Raw genomic sequence first — 25,432 nt, 5'->3', positions numbered from 1 at the left:
GGGAAGAGAGGAGAGGAGGGAAGAGAGAAGAAGAGGATAGGAGAGGAGAGAAGAGAGAAGAAGAGGATAGGAGGAGACAGAAGAAGAGGAGGGAAGAGAAGAGAGAAGAAGAGGATATGAGAGGAGAGGAGAGAGAAGAAGAGGATAGCAGGAGAGAGAAGAATAGGATAGGAGAGGAGAGAAGAGGAGAGAGAAGAAGAGGATAGGAGAGGAGGGAAGAGAGAAGAAGAGGATAGCAGAAGAGAGAAGAAGAGGATAGGAGAGGAGGGAAGAGAGAAGAAGAGGATAGCAAGAGAGAGAAGAAGAGGATAGGAGAGGAGAGAAGAGAGAAGAAGAGGATAGGAGGAGAGAGAAGAAGAGGATAGGAGAGAGATAAGAAGAGGATAGGAGGAGAGAGAAGAAGAGGATAGCAAGAGAGAGAAGAAGAGGATAGGAGGAGAGAGAAGAAGAGGATAGCAAGAGAGAGAAGAAGAGGATAGGAGAGGAGAGAAGAGAGAAGAAGAGGATAGGAGGAGAAAGAAGAAGAAGATAGGAGGAGAGAGAAGAGGATAGGAGAGAGAAAAAGAGGATAGGAGGAGAGAGAAGAAGAGGATAGGAGAGAGAAGAAGAGGATAGGAGGAGAGAGAAGAAGAGGAGGGAAGAGAGGAGAGAAGAAGAGGATATGAGAGGAGAGGAGAGAGAAGAAGAGGATAGCAGGAGAGAGAAGAATAGGATAGGAGAGGAGAGAAGAGGAGAGAGAAGAAGAGGATAGGAGAGGAGGGAAGAGAGAAGAAGAGGATAGCAGAAGAGAGAAGAAGAGGATAGGAGAGGAGGGAAGAGAGAAGAAGAGGATAGCAAGAGAGAGAAGAAGAGGATAGGAGAGGAGAGAAGAGAGAAGAAGAGGATAGGAGGAGAGAGAAGAAGAGGATAGGAGAGAGATAAGAAGAGGATAGCAAGAGAGAGAAGAAGAGGATAGGAGGAGAGAGAGAAGAGGATAGCAAGAGAGAGAAGAAGAGGATAGGAGAGGAGAGAAGAGAGAAGAAGAAGGATAGCAAGAGAGAGAAGAAGAGATAGAGGAGAGAAGAGAGAGAAGAGGATAGGAGGAGAAAGAAGAAGAAGATAGGAGGAGAGAGAAGAAGGAGAGAGAAAGAGGAGAGAGAGAGAAGAAGAGGATAGGAGAGAGAAGAAGAGGATAGGAGAGGGAGAGAGAGTAGAAGAGGAAGGAGAGAGTACCACATGAGAGGAGGAGAGAGGAGAGAGAGGAGATGCTGGAGAGAGAGGAGGAGAGGGAGAGGAGAGGAGAGGAGAGAGAGAAAAAGAGGATAGGAGAGGAGAGGAGAGAAGAGAGAAGATGATAGGAGAGGAGAGAAGAAGAGGATAGGAGAGGAGAGGAGAGAGAAGGAGAGGATAGGAGAGGAGGGAAGAGAGGAGAAGAGGAGAGGAGAGGGGAAGAGAGGAGAGGAGGGAAGAGAGAAGAAGAGGATAGGAGAGGAGGGAAGAGAGAAGAAGAGGATAGGAGAGGAGGGAAGAGAGGAGAAGAGGAGAGGAGAGGGGAAGAGAGAAGAAGAGGAGAGGAGAGGAGGGAAGAGAAGAGAGAAGAAGAGGATAGGAGAGGAGGGAAGAGAAGAGAGGAGAAGAGGAGAGGAGAGGGGAAGAGAGAAGAAGAGGAGAGGAGAGGAGGGAAGAGAAGAGAGAAGAAGAGGAGAGGAGAGGGGAAGAGAGAAGAAGAGGAGAGGAGGGAAGAGAAGAGAGAAGAAGAGGAGAGGAGAGGAGGGAAGAGAAGAGAGGAGAAGAGGAGAGGAGAGGGGAAGAGAGAAGAAGAGGAGAGGAGGGAAGAGAAGAGAGAAGAAGAGGAGAGGAGAGAAGCGAGAAGAAGAAGATAGTAGGAGAGGGGAACAGAAGAAAAACACAGGGCCATGAGAATAAAGAATAACAGTATGATTTCAACACTCAGAGACACTGAGGGACTGATACGTGCAGTGTGAAAGCTAAGTTAACACTCTCCAAGTTCAACACACTTCAATTCATTTGAAAGTTATGGTTGACTAATTGACAATAAAACTCACAAACAAGGGCTCAACAACACCACACAACACAAAAAATAGACCTTCACATGTACAGCTGTCTTTCACTTTGACTCTAACCTAAACTCAGCAAAAAAAGAAACGTCCTCTCACTGTCAACTGCGTTTATTTTCAGCAAACTTTAATTAACATCTGTAAATGTTTGTATGAACATAACAAGATTCAACAACTGAGACATAAACTGAACAAGTTCCACAGACATGTGACTAACAGAAATGTAATAATGTGTCCCTGAACAAAAGAGGGTCAAAGTCAAAAGTTACAATCAGTATCTGGTGTGGCCACCAGCTGCATTAAGTACTGCAGTGCATCTCCTCCTCATGGACTGCACCAGATTTGCCAGTTCTTGCTGTGAGATGTTACCCCACTCTTCCCCCTAAGGCACCTGCAAGTTCCCAGACATTTCTGGGGGGAATGGCCCTAGCCCTCACCCTCCGATTCAACAGGTCCCAGACGTGCTCAATGGGATTGAGATCCGGGCTCTTCGCTGGCCATGGCAGAACACTGACATTCCTGTCTAGCAGGAAATCATGCACAGAACGAGCAGTATGGCTGGTGGCATTGTCATACTGAAGGGTCATGTCAGGATGAGCCTGCAGGAAGGGTACCACATGAGGGAGGAGGATGTCTTCCCTGTAACGCACAGCGTTGAGATTGCCTGCAATGACATCAAGTTCAGTGTGATGATGCTGTGACACACCGCCCCAGACCATGACGGACCCTCCACCTCCAAATCGATCCCGCTCCAGAGTACAGGCCTCGGTGTAACGTACAATTCAAGATGGCGTAGCAGTGAAGACGTGTTTTGTCGTTGTGTAAATATTGTTTTTTTTGTTTTTGTATATATTTCAATATTTTTCAATATCTTTTCCATTTATAAATTCAATATACCTTCCGGCAACCCGCCTCACCCAACGTGATACAGATGTGCTATTTTTAGACCTTATAGCTAGAACCTCCATCAGAAGCTAGCCACCAGATGCTAACCAGCTAATTAGCTACTAGCTATTTAGTCATTGTTAGCCACTGTTAGCGGCCTTTACCTTTAGCTCAGACACCAGCCGCTTTAAGCCTGGATAATACCCGCCAGTCTGCACAGAGCGATATCAACAGGATTTTCTCCACTACATTAACAGATTCCTGCCGTAAGTGCTGGACCATTACTCCAGATCATTGCAGCTAGCTAGCTGAACCTTGTACTGTAATAGGAGGAAGAAATGTATTCATGAAAACAAACCCACTGGGCGCCTCAAACCCACTGGGCACCTCAAACCCACTGGGCACCTCAAACCCACTGGGCACCTCAAACCCACTGGGCACCTCAAACCCACTGGGCACCTCAACCCCACTGGGCACCTCAACCCCACTGGGCACCTCAAACCCACTGGACACCTCAAACCCACTGGGCACCTCAAACCCACTGGACTGGGCACCTCAAACCCACTGGACTGGGCACCTCAAACCCACTGGACTGGGCACCTCAAACCCACTGGGTGCCTCAAACCCACTGGGCTGGGCACCTCAACCCCACTGGGCACCTCAAACCCACTGGGCACCTCAAACCCACTGGGCACCTCAAACCCACTGGGCACCTCAAACCCACTGGGCACCTCAAACCCACTGGACTGGGCAACTCAAACCCACTGGACTGGGCACCTCAAACCCACTGGGCGCCTCAAACCCACTGGGCACCTCAAACCCACTGGGCACCTCAAACCCACTGGGCACCTCAAACCCACTGGGCACCTCAAACCCACTGGGTACCTCAAACCCACTGGGCACCTCAAACCCACTGGGTACCTCAAACCCACTGGACTGGGCACCTCAAACCCACTGGACTGGGCACCTCAAACCCACTGGACTGGGCACCTCAAACCGACTGGGCGCCTCAAACCCACTGGGCACCTCAAACCCACTGGACTGGGCACCTCAACCCACTGGGCACCTCAAACCCACTGGACACCTCAAACCCACTGGGCACCTCAAACCCACTGGACTGGGTACCTCAAACCCACTGGACACCTCAAACCCACTGGGCGCCTCAAACCCACTGGGCACCTCAAACCCACTGGGCACCTCAAACCCACTGGGCACCTCAAACCACTGGGCACCTCAAACCCACTGGACACCTCAAACCCACTGGACACCTCAAACCCACTGGGCGCCTCAAACCCACTGGGCGCCTCAAACCCACTGGGCACCTCAAACCCACTGGGCACCTCAAACCCACTGGGTACCTCAAACCCACTGGACTGGGCACCTCAACCCACTGGGTACCTCAAACCCACTGGGTACCTCAAACCCACTGGGCACCTCAACCCCACTGGGCACCTCAAACCCACTGGGCACCTCAAACCCACTGGGCACCTCAAACCCACTGGGCACCTCAACCCCACTGGGCACCTCAACCCCACTGGGCACCTCAAACCCACTGGACACCTCAAACCCACTGGGCACCAAAAAAACCCACTGGACTGGGCACCTCAAACCCACTGGACTGGGCACCTCAAACCCACTGGGTGCCTCAAACCCACTGGGCTGGGCACCTCAACCCCACTGGGCACCTCAAACCCACTGGGCACCTCAAACCCACTGGGCACCTCAAACCCACTGGGCACCTCAAACCCACTGGGCACCTCAAACCCACTGGACTGGGCACCTCAAACCCACTGGACTGGGCACCTCAAACCCACTGGGCGCCTCAAACCCACTGGGCACCTCAAACCCACTGGACTGGGCACCTCAAACCCACTGGGCACCTCAAACCCACTGGGTACCTCAAACCCACTGGGTACCTCAAACCCACTGGGTACCTCAAACCCACTGGACTGGGCACCTCAAACCCACTGGACTGGGCACCTCAAACCCACTGGACTGGGCACCTCAAACCGACTGGGCGCCTCAAACCCACTGGGCACCTCAAACCCACTGGACTGGGCACCTCAACCCACTGGGCACCTCAAACCCACTGGACACCTCAAACCCACTGGACACCTCAAACCCACTGGGCACCTCAAACCCACTGGACTGGGTACCTCAAACCCACTGGACACCTCAAACCCACTGGGCGCCTCAAACCCACTGGGCACCTCAAACCCACTGGGCACCTCAAACCACTGGGCACCTCAAACCCACTGGACACCTCAAACCCACTGGGCGCCTCAAACCCACTGGGCGCCTCAAACCCACTGGGCACCTCAAACCCACTGGGCACCTCAAACCCACTGGGTACCTCAAACCCACTGGACTGGGCACCTCAACCCACTGGGTACCTCAAACCCACTGGGTACCTCAAACCCACTGGGCACCTCAAACCCACTGGGCACCTGAAACCCACTGGACTGGGCACCTCAAACCCACTGGGCGCCTCAAACCCACTGGGCACCTCAAACCCACTGGGCACCTCAAACCCACTGGGCACCTCAAACCCACTGGACTGGGCACCTCAAACCACTGGGCACCTCAAACCCACTGGACACCTCAAACCCACTGGGCGCCTCAAACCCACTGGGCACCTCAAACCCACTGGGCACCTCAAACCCACTGGGCACCTCAAACCCACTGGGTACCTCAAACCCACTGGGCACCTCAAACCCACTGGGCACCTCAAACCCACTGGACTGGGCACCTCAAACCCACTGGGTACCTCAAACCCACTGGGCACTGGGCACCTCAAACCCACTGGGCACCTCAAACCCACTGGGCACCTCAAACCCACTGGACTGGGCACCTCAAACCCACTGGGCACCTCAAACCCACTGGACACCTCAAACCCACTGGACACCTCAAACCCACTGGACACCTCAAACCCACTGGACTGGGCACCTCAAACCCACTGGGCACCTCAAACCCACTGGGCACCTCAAACCCACTGGGCACCTCAAACCCACTGGACACCTCAAACCCACTGGACTGGGCACCTCAAACCCACTCAAACCCACTGGGCACCTCAAACCCACTGGACTGGGCACCTCAAACCCACTGGCCTCAAACCCCTCACCTCAAACCCACTGGACACCTCAAACCCACTGGACTGGGCACCTCAAACCCACTGGACTGGGCACCTCAAACCCACTGGGCACCTCAACCCCACTGGGCACCTCAAACCCACTGGACTGGGCACCTCAAACCCACTGGACACCTCAAACCCACTGGACACCTCAAACCCACTGGACACCTCAAACCCACTGGACTGGGCACCTCAACCCACTGGGCACCTCAAACCCACTGGACACCTCAAACCCACTGGGCGCCTCAAACCCACTGGGCACCTCAAACCCACTGGGCACCTCAAACCCACTGGGCACCTCAAACCACTGGGCACCTCAAACCCACTGGACGCCTCAAACCCACTGGGCGCCTCAAACCCACTGGGCGCCTCAAACCCACTGGGCACCTCAAACCCACTGGGCACCTCAAACCCACTGGGCACCTCAAACCCACTGGACTGGGCACCTCAAACCCACTGGACTGGGCTACTCAAACCCACTGGGCGCCTCAAACCCACTGGGCACCTCAAACCCACTGGACTGGGCACCTCAAACCCACTGGGCACCTCAAACCCACTGGGCACCTCAAACCCACTGGGTACCTCAAACCCACTGGACACCTCAAACCCACTGGACTGGGCACCTCAACCCACTGGGCACCTCAAACCCACTGGACACCTCAAACCCACTGGGCGCCTCAAACCCACTGGGCACCTCAAACCCACTGGGCACCTCAAACCACTGGGCACCTCAAACCCACTGGACGCCTCAAACCCACTGGGCGCCTCAAACCCACTGGGCGCCTCAAACCCACTGGGCGCCTCAAACCCACTGGGCACCTCAAACCCACTGGGCACCTCAAACCCACTGGGCACCTCAAACCCACTGGACTGGGCACCTCAAACCCACTGGACTGGGCTACTCAAACCCACTGGGCGCCTCAAACCCACTGGGCACCTCAAACCCACTGGACTGGGCACCTCAAACCCACTGGGCACCTCAAACCCACTGGGCACCTCAAACCCACTGGGTACCTCAAACCCACTGGGCACCTCAAACCCACTGGGTACCTCAAACCCACTGGACTGGGCACCTCAAACCCACTGGACTGGGCACCTCAAACCCACTGGACTGGGCACCTCAAACCCACTGGACTGGGCACCTCAAACCGACTGGGCGCCTCAAACCCACTGGACACCTCAAACCCACTGGACACCTCAAACCCACTGGACTGGGCACCTCAACCCACTGGGCACCTCAAACCCACTGGACACCTCAAACCCACTGGGCGCCTCAAACCCACTGGGCACCTCAAACCCACTGGGCACCTCAAACCACTGGGCACCTCAAACCCACTGGACGCCTCAAACCCACTGGGCGCCTCAAACCCACTGGGCGCCTCAAACCCACTGGGCACCTCAAACCCACTGGGCACCTCAAACCCACTGGGCACCTCAAACCCACTGGACTGGGCACCTCAAACCCACTGGACTGGGCTACTCAAACCCACTGGGCGCCTCAAACCCACTGGGCACCTCAAACCCACTGGACTGGGCACCTCAAACCCACTGGGCACCTCAAACCCACTGGGCACCTCAAACCCACTGGGTACCTCAAACCCACTGGGCACCTCAAACCCACTGGGTACCTCAAACCCACTGGACTGGGCACCTCAAACCCACTGGACTGGGCACCTCAAACCCACTGGACTGGGCACCTCAAACCGACTGGGCGCCTCAAACCCACTGGGCACCTCAAACCCACTGGACTGGGCACCTCAACCCACTGGGCACCTCAAACCCACTGGACACCTCAAACCCACTGGGCACCTCAAACCCACTGGACTGGGTACCTCAAACCCACTGGACACCTCAAACCCACTGGGCACCTCAAACCCACTGGGCACCTCAAACCCACTGGGCACCTCAAACCACTGGGCACCTCAAACCCACTGGGCGCCTCAAACCCACTGGGCGCCTCAAACCCACTGGGCGCCTCAAACCCACTGGGCACCTCAAACCCACTGGGCACCTCAAACCCACTGGGTACCTCAAACCCACTGGACTGGGCACCTCAACCCACTGGGTACCTCAAACCCACTGGGTACCTCAAACCCACTGGGCACCTCAAACCCACTGGGCACCTCAAACCCACTGGACTGGGCACCTCAAACCCACTGGGCGCCTCAAACCCACTGGGCACCTCAAACCCACTGGGCACCTCAAACCCACTGGACTGGGGACCTCAAACCACTGGGCACCTCAAACCCACTGGACACCTCAAACCCACTGGGCGCCTCAAACCCACTGGGCACCTCAAACCCACTGGGCACCTCAAACCCACTGGGCACCTCAAACCCACTGGGTACCTCAAACCCACTGGACTGGGCACCTCAAACCCACTGGGTACCTCAAACCCACTGGGCACTGGGCACCTCAAACCCACTGGGCACCTCAAACCCACTGGGCACCTCAAACCCACTGGACTGGGCACCTCAAACCCACTGGACTGGGCACCTCAAACCCACTGGACACCTCAAACCCACTGGACACCTCAAACCCACTGGACACCTCAAACCCACTGGACTGGGCACCTCAAACCCACTGGGCACCTCAAACCCACTGGGCACCTCAAACCCACTGGGCACCTCAAACCCACTGGGCACCTCAAACCCACTGGACACCTCAAACCCACTGGACTGGGCACCTCAAACCCACTGGGCACCTCAACCCCACTGGGCACCTCAAACCCACTGGACTGGGCACCTCAAACCCACTGGACACCTCAAACCCACTGGACACCTCAAACCCACTGGACTGGGCACCTCAAACCCACTGGACTGGGCACCTCAAACCCACTGGGCACCTCAACCCCACTGGGCACCTCAAACCCACTGGACTGGGCACCTCAAACCCACTGGACACCTCAAACCCACTGGACACCTCAAACCCACTGGACACCTCAAACCCACTGGACTGGGCACCTCAACCCACTGGCGCACCTCAAACCCACTGGACACCTCAAACCCACTGGGCACCTCAAACCCACTGGACTGGACACCTCAAACCCACTGGGCGCCTCAAACCCACTGGGCACCTCAAACCCACTGGGCACCTCAAACCCACTGGGCACCTCAAACCACTGGGCACCTCAAACCCACTGGACACCTCAAACCCACTGGGCGCCTCAAACCCACTGGGCGCCTCAAACCCACTGGGCACCTCAAACCCACTGGGCACCTCAAACCCACTGGGTACCTCAAACCCACTGGACTGGGCACCTCAACCCACTGGGTACCTCAAACCCACTGGGTACCTCAAACCCACTGGGCACCTCAAACCCACTGGGCACCTCAAACCCACTGGGCACCTCAACCCCACTGGGCACCTCAAACCCAAACCCACTGGGCACCTCAAACCCACTGGGCACCTCAAACCCACTGGGCACCTCAAACCCACTGGGCACCTCAAACCCACTGGACTGGGCACCTCAAACCCACTGGACTGGGCACCTCAAACCCACTGGGTGCCTCAAACCCACTGGGCTGGGCACCTCAACCCCACTGGGCACCTCAAACCCACTGGGCACCTCAAACCCACTGGGCACCTCAAACCCACTGGGCACCTCAAACCCACTGGGCACCTCAAACCCACTGGACTGGGCACCTCAAACCCACTGGACTGGGCACCTCAAACCCACTGGGCGCCTCAAACCCACTGGGCACCTCAAACCCACTGGACTGGGCACCTCAAACCCACTGGGCACCTCAAACCCACTGGGTACCTCAAACCCACTGGGTACCTCAAACCCACTGGGTACCTCAAACCCACTGGACTGGGCACCTCAAACCCACTGGACTGGGCACCTCAAACCCACTGGACTGGGCACCTCAAACCCACTGGACTGGGCGCCTCAAACCCACTGGGCACCTCAAACCCACTGGGCACCTCAAACCCACTGGACTGGGCACCTCAACCCACTGGGCACCTCAAACCCACTGGACACCTCAAACCCACTGGGCACCTCAAACCCACTGGACTGGGTACCTCAAACCCACTGGACACCTCAAACCCACTGGGCGCCTCAAACCCACTGGGCACCTCAAACCCACTGGGCACCTCAAACCACTGGGCACCTCAAACCCACTGGACACCTCAAACCCACTGGGCGCCTCAAACCCACTGGGCGCCTCAAACCCACTGGGCACCTCAAACCCACTGGGCACCTCAAACCCACTGGGTACCTCAAACCCACTGGACTGGGCACCTCAACCCACTGGGTACCTCAAACCCACTGGGTACCTCAAACCCACTGGGCACCTCAAACCCACTGGGCACCTCAAACCCACTGGACTGGGCACCTCAAACCCACTGGGCGCCTCAAACCCACTGGGCACCTCAAACCCACTGGGCACCTCAAACCCACTGGACTGGGCACCTCAAACCACTGGGCGCCTCAAACCCACTGGGCACCTCAAACCCACTGGGCGCCTCAAACCCACTGGGCACCTCAAACCCACTGGGTACCTCAAACCCACTGGGCACCTCAAACCCACTGGGCACCTCAAACCCACTGGACTGGGCACCTCAAACCCACTGGGTACCTCAAACCCACTGGGCACTGGGCACCTCAAACCCACTGGGCACCTCAAACCCACTGGACTGGGCACCTCAAACCCACTGGGCACCTCAAACCCACTGGACACCTCAAACCCACTGGACACCTCAAACCCACTGGACACCTCAAACCCACTGGACTGGGCACCTCAATCCCACTGGGCACCTCAAACCCACTGGGCACCTCAAACCCACTGGGCACCTCAAACCCACTGGACACCTCAAACCCACTGGACTGGGCACCTCAAACCCACTGGGCACCTCAACCCCACTGGGCACCTCAAACCCACTGGACTGGGCACCTCAAACCCACTGGACACCTCAAACCCACTGGACACCTCAAACCCACTGGACTGGGCACCTCAAACCCACTGGACTGGGCACCTCAAACCCACTGGGCACCTCAACCCCACTGGGCACCTCAAACCCACTGGACTGGGCACCTCAAACCCACTGGACACCTCAAACCCACTGGACACCTCAAACCCACTGGACTGGGCACCTCAAACCCACTGGACTGGGCACCTCAAACCCACTGGGCACCTCAACCCCACTGGGCACCTCAAACCCACTGGGCACCTCAAACCCACTGGACTGGGCACCTCAAACCCACTGGGTACCTCAAACCCACTGGGTACCTCAAACCCACTGGGCACCTCAAACCCACTGGACTGGGCACCTCAAACCCACTGGGCGCCTCAAACCCACTGGGCACCTCAAACCCACTGGGCACCTCAAACCCACTGGACTGGGCACCTCAAACCACTGGGCACCTCAAACCCACTGGACACCTCAAACCCACTGGGCGCCTCAAACCCACTGGGCACCTCAAACCCACTGGGCGCCTCAAACCCACTGGGCACCTCAAACCCACTGGGCACCTCAAACCCACTGGGCACCTCAAACCCACTGGGCACCTCAAACCCACTGGGCACCTCAAACCCACTGGGCACCTCAAACCCACTGGGCACCTCAAACCCACTGGGCACCTCAAACCCACTGGACACCTCAAACCCACTGGGCACCTCAAACCCACTGGGCACCTCAAACCCACTGGGCACCTCAAACCACTGGGCACCTCAAACCCACTGGGCGCCTCAAACCCACTGGGCGCCTCAAACCCACTGGGCGCCTCAAACCCACTGGGCACCTCAAACCCACTGGGCACCTCAAACCCACTGGGTACCTCAAACCCACTGGACTGGGCACCTCAACCCACTGGGTACCTCAAACCCACTGGGTACCTCAAACCCACTGGGCACCTCAAACCCACTGGGCGCCTCAAACCCACTGGGCACCTCAAACCCACTGGGCACCTCAAACCCACTGGGCACCTCAAACCCACTGGGCACCTCAAACCCACTGGGCACCTCAAACCCACTGGGCACCTCAAACCCACTGGGCACCTCAAACCCACTGGGCACCTCAAACCCACTGGGCACCTCAAACCCACTGGGCACCTCAAACCCACTGGGCACCTCAAACCCACTGGGCACCTCAAACCCACTGGGCACCTCAAACCCACTGGACACCTCAAACCCACTGGGCACCTCAAACCCACTGGGCACCTCAAACCCACTGGGCCACTCAAACCACTGGGCACCTCAAACCCACTGGGCGCCTCAAACCCACTGGGCGCCTCAAACCCACTGGGCACCTCAAACCCACTGGGTACCTCAAACCCACTGGACTGGGCACCTCAAACCCACTGGGCACCTCAAACCCACTGGGTACCTCAAACCCACTGGGCACCTCAAACCCACTGGGCACCTCAAACCCACTGGACTGGGCACCTCAAACCCACTGGGCGCCTCAAACCCACTGGGCACCTCAAACCCACTGGGCACCTCAAACCCACTGGACTGGGGACCTCAAACCACTGGGCACCTCAAACCCACTGGACACCTCAAACCCACTGGGCGCCTCAAACCCACTGGGCACCTCAAACCCACTGGGCGCCTCAAACCCACTGGGCACCTCAAACCCACTGGGCACCTCAAACCCACTGGGCACCTCAAACCCACTGGACTGGGCACCTCAAACCCACTGGGTACCTCAAACCCACTGGGCACTGGGCACCTCAAACCCACTGGGCACCTCAAACCCACTGGGCACCTCAAACCCACTGGACACCTCAAACCCACTGGACACCTCAAACCCACTGGACACCTCAAACCCACTGGACTGGGCACCTCAAACCCACTGGGCACCTCAAACCCACTGGGCACCTCAAACCCACTGGGCACCTCAAACCCACTGGGCACCTCAAACCCACTGGACACCTCAAACCCACTGGACTGGGCACCTCAAACCCACTGGGCACCTCAACCCCACTGGGCACCTCAAACCCACTGGACTGGGCACCTCAAACCCACTGGACACCTCAAACCCACTGCCCACTGGACACCTCAAACCCACTGGACTGGGCACCTCAAACCCACTGGACTGGGCACCTCAAACCCACTGGGCACCTCAACCCCACTGGGCACCTCAAACCCACTGGACTGGGCACCTCAAACCCACTGGACACCTCAAACCCACTGGACACCTCAAACCCACTGGACACCTCAAACCCACTGGACTGGGCACCTCAACCCACTGGGCGCCTCAAACCCACTGGGCGCCTCAAACCCACTGGGCACCTCAAACCCACTGGGCACCTCAAACCCACTGGGTACCTCAAACCCACTGGACTGGGCACCTCAACCCACTGGGTACCTCAAACCCACTGGGTACCTCAAACCCACTGGGCACCTCAAACCCACTGGGCACCTCAAACCCACTGGGCACCTCAAACCCACTGGGCACCTCAACCCCACTGGGCACCTCAACCCCACTGGGCACCTCAAACCCACTGGACACCTCAAACCCACTGGGCACCTCAAACCCACTGACTGGGCACCTCAAACCCACTGGACTGGGCACCTCAAACCCACTGGGTGCCTCAAACCCACTGGGCTGGGCACCTCAACCCCACTGGGCACCTCAAACCCACTGGGCACCTCAAACCCACTGGGCACCTCAAACCCACTGGGCACCTCAAACCCACTGGGCACCTCAAACCCACTGGACTGGGCACCTCAAACCCACTGGACTGGGCACCTCAAACCCACTGGGCGCCTCAAACCCACTGGGCACCTCAAACCCACTGGACTGGGCACCTCAAACCCACTGGGCACCTCAAACCCACTGGGCACCTCAAACCCACTGGGTACCTCAAACCCACTGGGCACCTCAAACCCACTGGGTACCTCAAACCCACTGGACTGGGCACCTCAAACCCACTGGACTGGGCACCTCAAACCCACTGGACTGGGCACCTCAAACCGACTGGGCGCCTCAAACCCACTGGGCACCTCAAACCCACTGGACTGGGCACCTCAACCCACTGGGCACCTCAAACCCACTGGACACCTCAAACCCACTGGGCACCTCAAACCCACTGGACTGGGTACCTCAAACCCACTGGACACCTCAAACCCACTGGGCGCCTCAAACCCACTGGGCACCTCAAACCCACTGGGCACCTCAAACCACTGGGCACCTCAAACCCACTGGACACCTCAAACCCACTGGGCGCCTCAAACCCACTGGGCGCCTCAAACCCACTGGGCACCTCAAACCCACTGGGCACCTCAAACCCACTGGGTACCTCAAACCCACTGGACTGGGCACCTCAACCCACTGGGTACCTCAAACCCACTGGGCACCTCAAACCCACTGGACACCTCAAACCCACTGGACACCTCAAACCCACTGGACTGGGCACCTCAAACCCACTGGGCACCTCAACCCCACTGGGCACCTCAAACCCACTGGACTGGGCACCTCAAACCCACTGGACACCTCAAACCCACTGGACACCTCAAACCCACTGGACTGGGCACCTCAAACCCACTGGACTGGGCACCTCAAACCCACTGGGCACCTCAACCCCACTGGGCACCTCAAACCCACTGGGCACCTCAAACCCACTGGACACCTCAAACCCACTGGACACCTCAAACCCACTGGACTGGGCACCTCAAACCCACTGGACTGGGCACCTCAAACCCACTGGACTGGGCACCTCAAACCCACTGGACTGGGCACCTCAAACCCACTGGGCACCTCAAACCCACTGGGCACCTCAAACCCACTGGACTGGGCACCTCAAACCCACTGGACTGGGCACCTCAAACCCACTGGGTACCTCAAACCCACTGGGCACCTCAAACCCACTGGGCACCTCAAACCCACTGGACTGGGCACCTCAAACCCACTGGACTGGGCACCTCAAACCCACTGGGCGCCTCAAACCCACTGGGCACCTCAAACCCACTGGGCACCTCAAACCCACTGGACTGGGCACCTCAAACCACTGGGCACCTCAAACCCACTGGACACCTCAAACCCACTGGGCGCCTCAAACCCACTGGGCACCTCAAACCCACTGGGCGCCTCAAACCCACTGGGCACCTCAAACCCACTGGGTACCTCAAACCCACTGGGCACCTCAAACCCACTGGGCACCTCAAACCCACTGGGCACCTCAAACCCACTGGACTGGGCACCTCAAACCCACTGGGTACCTCAAACCCACTGGGCACTGGGCACCTCAAACCCACTGGGCACCTCAAACCCACTGGGCACCTCAAACCCACTGGACTGGGCACCTCAAACCCACTGGGCACCTCAAACCCACTGGGCACCTCAAACCCACTGGACACCTCAAACCCACTGGGCGCCTCAAACCCACTGGGCGCCTCAAACCCACTGGGCACCTCAAACCCACTGGGCACCTCAAACCCACTGGGCACCTCAAACCCACTGGACTGGGCACCTCAACCCACTGGGTACCTCAAACCCACTGGGTACCTCAAACCCACTGGGCACCTCAAACCCACTGGACTGGGCACCTCAAACCCACTGGGCGCCTCAAACCCACTGGGCACCTCAAACCCACTGGGCACCTCAAACCCACTGGGCACCTCAAACCCACTGGGCACCTCAAACCCACTGGACTGGGCACCTCAAACCCACTGGGTACCTCAAACCCACTGGGCACTGGGCACCTCAAACCCACTGGGCACCTCAAACCCACTGGGCACCTCAAACCCACTGGGCACCTCAAACCCACTGGACTGGGCACCTCAAACCCACTGGGCACCTCAAACCCACTGGACACCTCAAACCCACTGGACACCTCAAACCCACTGGACACCTCAAACCCACTGGACTGGGCACCTCAAACCCACTGGGCACCTCAAACCCACTGGGCACCTCAAACCCACTGGACACCTCAAACCCACTGGACACCTCAAACCCACTGGACTGGGCACCTCAAACCCACTGGGCACCTCAACCCCACTGGGCACCTCAACCCCACTGGACTGGGCACCTCAAACCCACTGGACACCTCAAACCCACTGGACACCTCAAACCCACTGGACTGGGCACCTCAAACCCACTGGACTGGGCACCTCAAACCCACTGGGCACCTCAAACCCACTGCACTGGGCACCTCAAACCCACTGGACTGGGCACCTCAAACCCACTGGGCACCTCAAACCCACTGGACTGGGCACCTCAAACCCACTGGACTGGGCACCTCAAACCCACTGGACTGGGCACCTCAAACACACTGGGCACCTCAACCCCACTGGGCACCTCAAACCCACTGGGCACCTCAAACCCACTGGGCACCTCAAACCCACTGGGTACCTCAACCCCACTGGGCACCTCAAACCCACTGGACTGGGTACCTCAAACCCACTGGACTGGGCACCTCAACCCACTGGGCACCTCAAACCCACTGGGCACTTCAAACTCACTGGGCACCTCAAACCCACTGGGCACCTCAAACCCACTGGGCACCTCAAACCCACTGGGCACCTCAAACCCACTGGGCACCTCAAACCCACTGGACTGGGCACCTTAACCCACTGGGCACCTCAAACCCACTGGACACCTCAAACCCACTGGATTGGGCACCTCAACCCACTGGGCACCTCAAACCCACTGGGCACCTCAAACCCACTGGGCGCCTCAAACCCACGGGGCGCCTCAAACCCACGGGGCGCCTCAAACCCACTGGGCGCCTCAAACCCACGGGGCACCTCAAACCCACTGGGCACCTCAAACCCACTGGACTGGGCACCTCAAACCCACTGGACTGGGCACCTCAAACCCACTGGGCACCTCAAACCCACTGGGCGCCTCAAACCCACTGGACGCCTCAAACCCACTGGGCGCCTCAAACCCACTGGGCACCTCAAACCCACTGGGTACCTCAAACCCACTGGGCACCTCAAACCCACTGGGTACCTCAAACCCACTGGGCACCTCAAACCCACTGGGCACCTCAAACCCACTGGACTGGGCACCTCAAACCCACTGGGTACCTCAAACCCACTGGGCACTGGGCACCTCAAACCCACTGGGCACCTCAAACCCACTGGACTGGGCACCTCAACCCACTGGGCACCTCAAACCCACTGGGCACCTCAAACCCACTGGGTACCTCAAACCCACTGGGCACCTCAAACCCACTGGGTACCTCAAACCCACTGGACTGGGCACCTCAAACCCACTGGACTGGGCACCTCAAACCCACTGGACTGGGCACCTCAAACCCACTGGACTGGACACCTCAAACCCACTGGACACCTCAAACCCACTGGACTGGGTACCTCAAACCCACTGGGTACCTCAAACCCACTGGGTGCCTCAAACCCACTGGGTGCCTCAAACCCACTGGGTGCCTCAAACCCACTGGGCACCTCAAACCCACTGGGCACCTCAAACCCACTGGGCACCTCAAACCCACTGGGCACCTCAAACCCACTGGGCGCGTCAAACCCACTGGGCACCTCAAACCCACTGGGCACCTCAAACCCACTGGGCACCTCAAACCCACTGGGCACCTCAAACCCACTGGGCACCTCAAACCCACTGGGCACCTCAAACCCACTGGGCGCCTCAAACCCACTGGGCGCCTCAAACCCACTGGGCACCTCAAACCCACTGGGCACCTCAAACCCACTGGGCGCTTCAAACCCACTGGGCACCTCAAACCCACTGGGCACCTCAAACCCACTGGGCACCTCAAACCCACTGGGTACCTCAAACCCACTGGACTGGGCACCTCAACCCACTGGGCACCTCAAACCCACTGGGCACCTCAAACCCACTGGGTACCTCAAACCCACTGGGTACCTCAAACCCACTGGGCACCTCAAACCCACTGGACTGGGCACCTCAAACCCACTGGGCGCCTCAAACCCACTGGGTACCTCAAACCCACTGGGCACCTCAAACCCACTGGGTACCTCAAACCCACTGGACTGGGCACCTCAAACCCACTGGACTGGGCACCTCAAACCCACTGGACTGGGCACCTCAAACCCACTGTGCGCCTCAAACCCACTGGGCACCTCAAACCCACTGGGCACCTCAAACCCACTGGACTGGGCACCTCAACCCACTGGGCACCTCAAACCCACTGGACACCTCAAACCCACTGGGCACCTCAAACCCACTGGGCGCCTCAAACCCACTGGGCACCTCAAACCCACTGGGCACCTCAAACCCACTGGGCACCTCAAACCCACTGGGCACCTCAAACCCACTGGGCGCCTCAAACCCACTGGGCACCTCAAACCCACTGGGCACCTCAAACCCACTGGGCACCTCAAACCCACTGGGCGCCTCAAACCCACTGGGCGCCTCAAACCCACTGGGCACCTCAAACCCACTGGGCGCCTCAAACCCACTGGGCACCTCAAACCCACTGGGCATCTCAAACCCACTGGGCACCTCAAACCCACTGGGTACCTCAAACCCACTGGACTGGGCACCTCAACCCACTGGGCACCTCAAACCCACTGGGCACCTCAAACCCACTGGGTACCTCAAACCCACTGGGTACCTCAAACCCACTGGGTACCTCAAACCCACTGGGCACCTCAAACCCACTGGACTGGGCACCTCAAACCCACTGGGTGCCTCAAACCCACTGGACACCTCAAACCCACTGGACTGGGCAACTCAACCCACTGGGCACCTCAAACCCACTGGACACCTCAAACCCACTGGACACCTCAAACCCACTGGACACCTCAAACCCACTGGGCGCCTCAAACCCACTGGGCACCTCAAACCCACTGGGCGCCTCAAACCCACTGGGCACCTCAAACCCACTGGGTACCTCAAACCCACTGGGCACCTCAAACCCACTGGGTACCTCAAACCCACTGGGCTGGGCACCTCAAACCCACTGGGTACCTCAAACCCACTGGGCACCTCAAACCCACTGGGCACCTCAAACCCACTGGGTACCTCAAACCCACTGGGCACCTCAAACCCACTGGGCACCTCAAACCCACTGGGTACCTCAACCCCACTGGGCACCTCAACCCCACTGGGCACCTCAAACCCACTGGACTGGGCACCTCAAACCCACTGGGCACCTCAAACCCATTGGGCACCTCAAACCCACTGGACTGGGCACCTCAAACCCACTGGACTGGGCACCTCAAACCCACTGGACTGGGCACCTCAAACCCACTGGGCACCTCAAACCCACTGGGCACCTCAACCCCACTGGGCACCTCAAACCCACTGGACTGGGCACCTCAAACCCACTGGACTGGGCACCTCAACCCACTGGGCACCTCAAACCCACTGGGCACCTCAAACCCACTGGGCACCTCAAACCCACTGGGCACCTCAAACCCACTGGGCACCTCAAACCCACTGGGCACCTCAAACCCACTGGGCACCTCAAACCCACTGGGCACCTCAAACCCACTGGGTACCTCAAACCCACTGGGTACCTCAATCCCACTGGGCACCTCAAACCCACTGGGCACCTCAAACCCACTGGGCACCTCAAACCCACTGGACACCTCAAACCCACTGGGCACTGGGCACCTCAACCCACTGGACTGGGCACCTCAACCCACAGAGTAGAGGGTTATAACATCCCTGGTCGGCGCATAACTGCAGTAGGAGAATACCACTGAAATAGTTCTGTCTGCTACTCTAGAATACCACTGAAATAGTGCTGTCTGCTACTCTAGAATACCACTGAAATAGTGCTGTCTGCTACACTAGAATACCACTGAAATAGTGCTGTCTGCTACTCTAGAATACCACTGAAATAGTGCTGTCTGCTACTCTAGAATACCACTGAAATAGTGCTGTCTGCTACACTAGAATACCACTGAAATAGTGCTGTCTGCTACTCTAGAATAACACTGAAATAGTGCTGTCTGCTACTCTAGAATACCACTGAAATAGTGCTGTCTGCTACACTAGAATACCACTGAAATAGTGCTGTCTGCTACACTAGAATACCACTGAAATAGTGCTGTTTGCTACTCTAGAATACCACTGAAATAGTGCTGTTTGCTACTCTAGAATACCACTGAAATAGTGCTGTTTGCTACTCTAGAATACCACTGAAAGAGTGCTGTTTGCTACACTGGAATACCAAATCAAATCAAATTTTATTTGTCACATACACATGGTTAGCAGATGTTAATGCGAGTGTAGCGAAATGCTTGTGCTTCTAGTTCCGACAATGCAGTGATAACCAACAAGTAATCTAATTAACAATTCCAAAACTACTGTCTTATACACAGTGTAAGGGGATAAGGAATATGTACATAAGGATATATGAATGAGTGATGGTACAGAGCAGCATACAGTAGATGGTATCGAGTACAGTATATACATATGAGATGAGTGTGTAGACAAAGTAAACAAAGTGGCATAGTTAAAGTGGTTAGTGATACATGTGTTACATAAGGATGCAGTCGATGATGTAGAGTACAGTATATACATATGCATATGAAATAGTTCTGTCTGCTACTCTAGAATAACACTGAAATAGTGCTGTCTGCTACTCTAGAATACCACTGAAATAGTGCTGTTTGCTACACTAGAATACCACTGAAATAGTGCTGTTTGCCACTCTAGAGATACACACATGACATTTGATATAACTAAGTAGTCTTGGCTTGTGCAAACTGCAACAGCACATACTAGCAGGAGCCTGTCTCCTGTTTCTGTACACATCCTGGATAGTGTCATGACGTTGGCCTGTTGGGGAGGTTTATGACCCCCATAAATACCTTTCCCCCCATTTATCTCTCTCTCTCTACTCTAGAGTTGACTTGTGAAAAACCCTTTAGCGATTCTGGGAACATCAAAAGGTGGGAAACGGAACCATATTTCAGTAATCCAACCAGTTGAAAATATGCGTTGGTACTTAATGAATATTATGTCAGATCAGTTGGCGTCTGAGACATGGTTACTGATGATAGGATGACATAAACTATATCTTGGAAAGTCTACACATTCTAGTTATCAGAATCACATAGAATTGTTGTAAATTTTAAATGTTTAAATATGAAACCAACTGACTAACTCTGGGCCTAGTGTTGTTCCTAGTCAGAGACTAACTCTGGACCTAGTGTTGTTCCTAGTCAGAGACTAACTCTGGGCCTAGTGTTGTTCCTAGTCAGAGACTAACTCTGGACCTAGTGTTGTTCCTAGTCAGAGACCAACTCAGGGCCTAGTGTTGTTCCTGGTCAGAGACCAACTCTGGGCCTGCTGTTGTTCCTGGTCAGAGACTAACTCTGGGCCTAGTGTTGTTCCTGGTCAGAGACTAACTCTGGACCTAGTGTTGTTCCTGGTCAGAGACCAACTCTGGACCTAGTGTTGTTCCTGGTCAGAGACCAACTCTGGGCCTGCTGTTGTTCCTGGTCAGAGACTAACTCTGGACCTAGTGTTGTTCCTAGTCAGAGACTAACTCTGGACCTAGTGTTGTTCCTGGTCAGAGACCAACTCTGGGCCTGCTGTTGTTCCTGGTCAGAGACTAACTCTGGACCTAGTGATGTTCCTGGTCAGAGACTAACTCTGGACCTAGTGTTGCTCCTGGTCAGAGACTAACTCTGGACCTAGTGTTGTTCCTGGTCACAGAGAGAGAGAGGGACAGGGGGTAGGAAGTGGCGGTAGAGAGAGCGAGAGGGGGGAGGACAGAGAGAGAGAGAGATAAGAGAGAGAGAGATAACTTACCCATTCTAGAGCTTTGATGAAGCCCAGGGGAACTTTGAGGATTCTGAACTGTCCGCCCGCAACCAACTGGAAAATAAAATAAATCATATCAACAGACCCATCATCCTCATATCAACAGACCCATCATCCTATCATATCAACAGACCCATCATCCTCATATCAACAGGCCCATCCTCATATCAACAGGCCCATCATCCTCATATCAACAGGCCCATCATCCTCATATCAACAGGTCCATCATCCTATCAACAGACCCATCAACCTATCAACAGGCCCATCCTCATATCAACAGGCCCATCATCATCATATCAACAGGCCCATCATCCTCATATCAACAGGCCCATCATCCTCATATCAACAGGCCCATCATCCTCATATCAACAGGCCCATCATCCTCATATAACAGGCCCATCATCCTATCAACAGACCCATCAACCTATCAACAGACTAATCATCCTATCAACAGGCCCATCATCTTGTCAACAGACCCATCATCCTATCAACAGACCCATCATCCTATCAACAGGCCCATCATCCTATCAACAGGCCCATCATCCTATCAACAGGCCCATCATCCTATCCTATCAACAGGCCCATCATCCTATCAACAGGCCCATCATCATATCAACAGACCCATCATCATTATATCAACAGACCCATCATCATCATATCAAAGGTAAATACGATTTTTTTTGTTTTAGAATTTTGCACCATTTTTTTTTCTTTGTCATTATGGGGTATTGTGATGTCATTATGGGGTATTGAGATGTCATTATGGGGTATTGAGATGTCATTATGGGGTATTGAGATGTCATTATGGGGTATTGTGATGTCATTATGGGGTATTGAGATGTCATTATGGGGTATTGAGATGTCATTATGGGGTATTGTGATGTCATTATGGGGTATTGTGATGTCATTATGGGGTATTGTGATGTCATTATGGGGTATTGTGATGTCATTATGGGGTATTGTGATGTCATTATGGGGTATTGTGATGTCATTATGGGGTATTGTGATGTCATTATGGGGTATTGTGATGTCATTATGGGGTATTGTGATGTCATTATGGGGTATTGTGATGTCATTATGGGGTATTGTAATGTCATTATGGGGTATTGTATGTAGATTTAGGAGGAACATGTTTTATTTAATCCATTTTAGAATAAGGTTGTAACGTAACAAGATGTGGAAAAAGTCAAGGGGTCTGAATACTTTCGGAACGCTCCGTATCATACAGTATATCTTTCTAGGCTGAATGACTCTGGTGTTTCTACAGGCTGATTATACGGTATATCCTACATAAAACACACCGATTTTCACACACAGGTAGTCATTATTTTCCTGAGATGATATATTGTGGTCCTTCTGTAGCTCAGTTGGTAGAGCATGGCGCTTGTAACGCCAGGGTAGTGGGTTCGATCCCCGGTAGTGGGTTCGATCCCCGGGACCACCCATACGTAGAATGTATGCACACATGACTGTAAGTCGCTTTGGATAAAAGCGTCTGCTAAATGGCATATATTATTATTATTATTATATTATAATCACTCATATCATCATCCACAGTAAAGACATGGTATGAATGAAATGGCTATTATCATTACAGCATATTAGCCACCGGTCAGAGTGTCAGACGGTCAGAGTGGAGATGGAGGCCATATTGCGTTCTAATGCATACCTTTTCCACTCGGGGGAGAGTAGCTTACCAAGCAAGAGGAGCTGTGTGTAGTGTATATCCACTAGGGGGAGCCAGAGTAGCTTACCAAGCAAGAGGAGCCGTGTGTAGTGTATATCCACTCGGGGGAGAGTAGCTTACCAAGCAAGAGGAGCCGTGTGTAGTGTATATCCACTAGGGGGAGCCAGAGTAGCTTACCAAGCAAGAGGGGCCGTGTGTAGTGTATATCCACTAGGGGGAGCCAGAGTAGCTTACCAAGCAAGAGGTGCCGTGTGTAGTGTATATCCACTAGGGGGAGCCAGAGTAGCTTACCAAGCAAGAGGAGCCGTGTGTAGTGCATATCCACTAGGGGGAGCCAGAGTAGCTTACCAAGCAAGAGGAGCCGTGTGTAGTGTATATCCACTCGGGGGAGAGTAGCTTACCAAGCAAGAGGAGCCGTGTGTAGTGTATATCCACTAGGGGGAGCCAGAGTAGCTTACCAAGCAAGAGGGGCCGTGTGTAGTGTATATCCACTAGGGGGAGCCAGAGTAGCTTACCAAGCAAGAGGTGCCGTGTGTAGTGTATATCCACTAGGGGGAGCCAGAGTAGCTTACCAAGCAAGAGGGGCCGTGTGTAGTGTATATCCACTAGGGGGAGCCAGAGTAGCTTACCAAGCAAGAGGTGCCGTGTGTAGTGTATATCCACAAGGGGGAGCCAGAGTAGCTTACCAAGCAAGAGGAGCCGAGGCACTCTTTTTGACTAGCTAGCGATGACGTTTGAACTTCCGGATCCGGTGTTATATGTTGACAAATGCTAGCTACATGTCAGGCTAGTCTGGTGTTATATGCATGTTTACAAATGCTAGCTACATGTCAGGCTAGTCTGGTGTTATATGCCTGTTGACAAATGCTAGCTACATGTCAGGCTAGTCTGGTATTATATGCCTGTTGACAAATGCTAGCTACATGTCAGGCTAATCTGGTGTTATATGCCTGTTGACAAATGCTAGCTACATGTCAGGCCAGTCTGGTGTTATATGCCTGTTGACAAATGCTAGCTACATGTCAGGCTAGTCTGGTGTTATATGCCTGTTGACAAATGCTAGCTACATGTCAGGCTAGTCTGGTGTTATATGCCTGTTGACAAATGCTAGCTACATGTCAGGCTAGTCTGGTGTTATATGCCTGTTGACAAATGCTAGCTACATGTCAGGCCAGTCTGGTGTTATATGCCTGTTGACAAATGCTAGCTACATGTCAGGCTAGTCTGGTATTATATGCCTGTTGACAAATGCTAGCTACATGTCAGGCTAATCTGGTGTTATATGCCTGTTGACAAATGCTAGCTACATGTCAGGCCAGTCTGGTGTTATATGCCTGTTGACAAATGCTAGCTACATGTCAGGCTAGTCTGGTGTTATATGCCTGTTGACAAATGCTAGCTACATGTCAGGCTAGTCTGGTGTTATATGCCTGTTGACAAATGCTAGCTACATGTCAGGCCAGTCTGGTGTTATATGCCTGTTGACAAATGCTAGCTACATGTCAGGCCAGTCTGGTGTTATATGCCTGTTGACAAATGCTAGCTACATGTCAGGCCAGTCTGGTGTTATATGCCTGTTGACAAATGCTAGCTACATGTCAGGCCAGTCTGGTGTTATATGCCTGTTGACAAATGCTAGCTACATGTCAGGCCAGTCTGGTGTTATATGCCTGTTGACAAATGCTAGCTACATGTCAGGCTAGTCTGGTGTTATATGCCTGTTGACAAATGCTAACTACGTGTCAGGCCAGTCTGGTGTTATATGCCTGTTGACAAATGCTAGCTACATGTCAGGCTAGTCTGGTGTTATATGCCTGTTGACAAATGCTAACTACATGTCAGGCTAGTCTGGTATTATATGCCTGTTGACAAATGCTAGCTACATGTCAGGCTAGTCTGGTGTTATATGCCTGTTGACAAATGCTAGCTACATGTCAGGCTAGTCTGGTGTTATATGCTTTACAACACATCTTTTTATATCCATATGATGTGAAAATGATA

General features: G+C 55.0%; 1 protein-coding gene across 2 annotated transcripts in view; it reads right to left on the bottom strand.

Moving 5' to 3' along the window:
- LOC124044971 (synaptophysin-like) overlaps nucleotides 1–25,432 on the bottom strand; it is a 45,688-nt gene that overhangs the window by 12,240 nt on the left and 8,016 nt on the right. For both annotated transcript variants that reach the window (XM_046364169.1, XM_046364168.1), the window contains exon 2: nucleotides 21,733–21,802. In XM_046364169.1, coding sequence (XP_046220125.1) covers nucleotides 21,733–21,802 — 70 coding nt within the window. The remainder of the gene's footprint in view (nucleotides 1–21,732; nucleotides 21,803–25,432) is intronic.

This window comes from Oncorhynchus gorbuscha, linkage group LG10 (assembly GCF_021184085.1).
Source record: "Oncorhynchus gorbuscha isolate QuinsamMale2020 ecotype Even-year linkage group LG10, OgorEven_v1.0, whole genome shotgun sequence".
NCBI classification, from domain to species: Eukaryota; Metazoa; Chordata; class Actinopteri; order Salmoniformes; family Salmonidae; genus Oncorhynchus; species Oncorhynchus gorbuscha.
The sequence above is the reverse complement of the archived record's forward strand: the minus strand, read 5'-3'. Positions and strand labels throughout refer to the sequence as shown.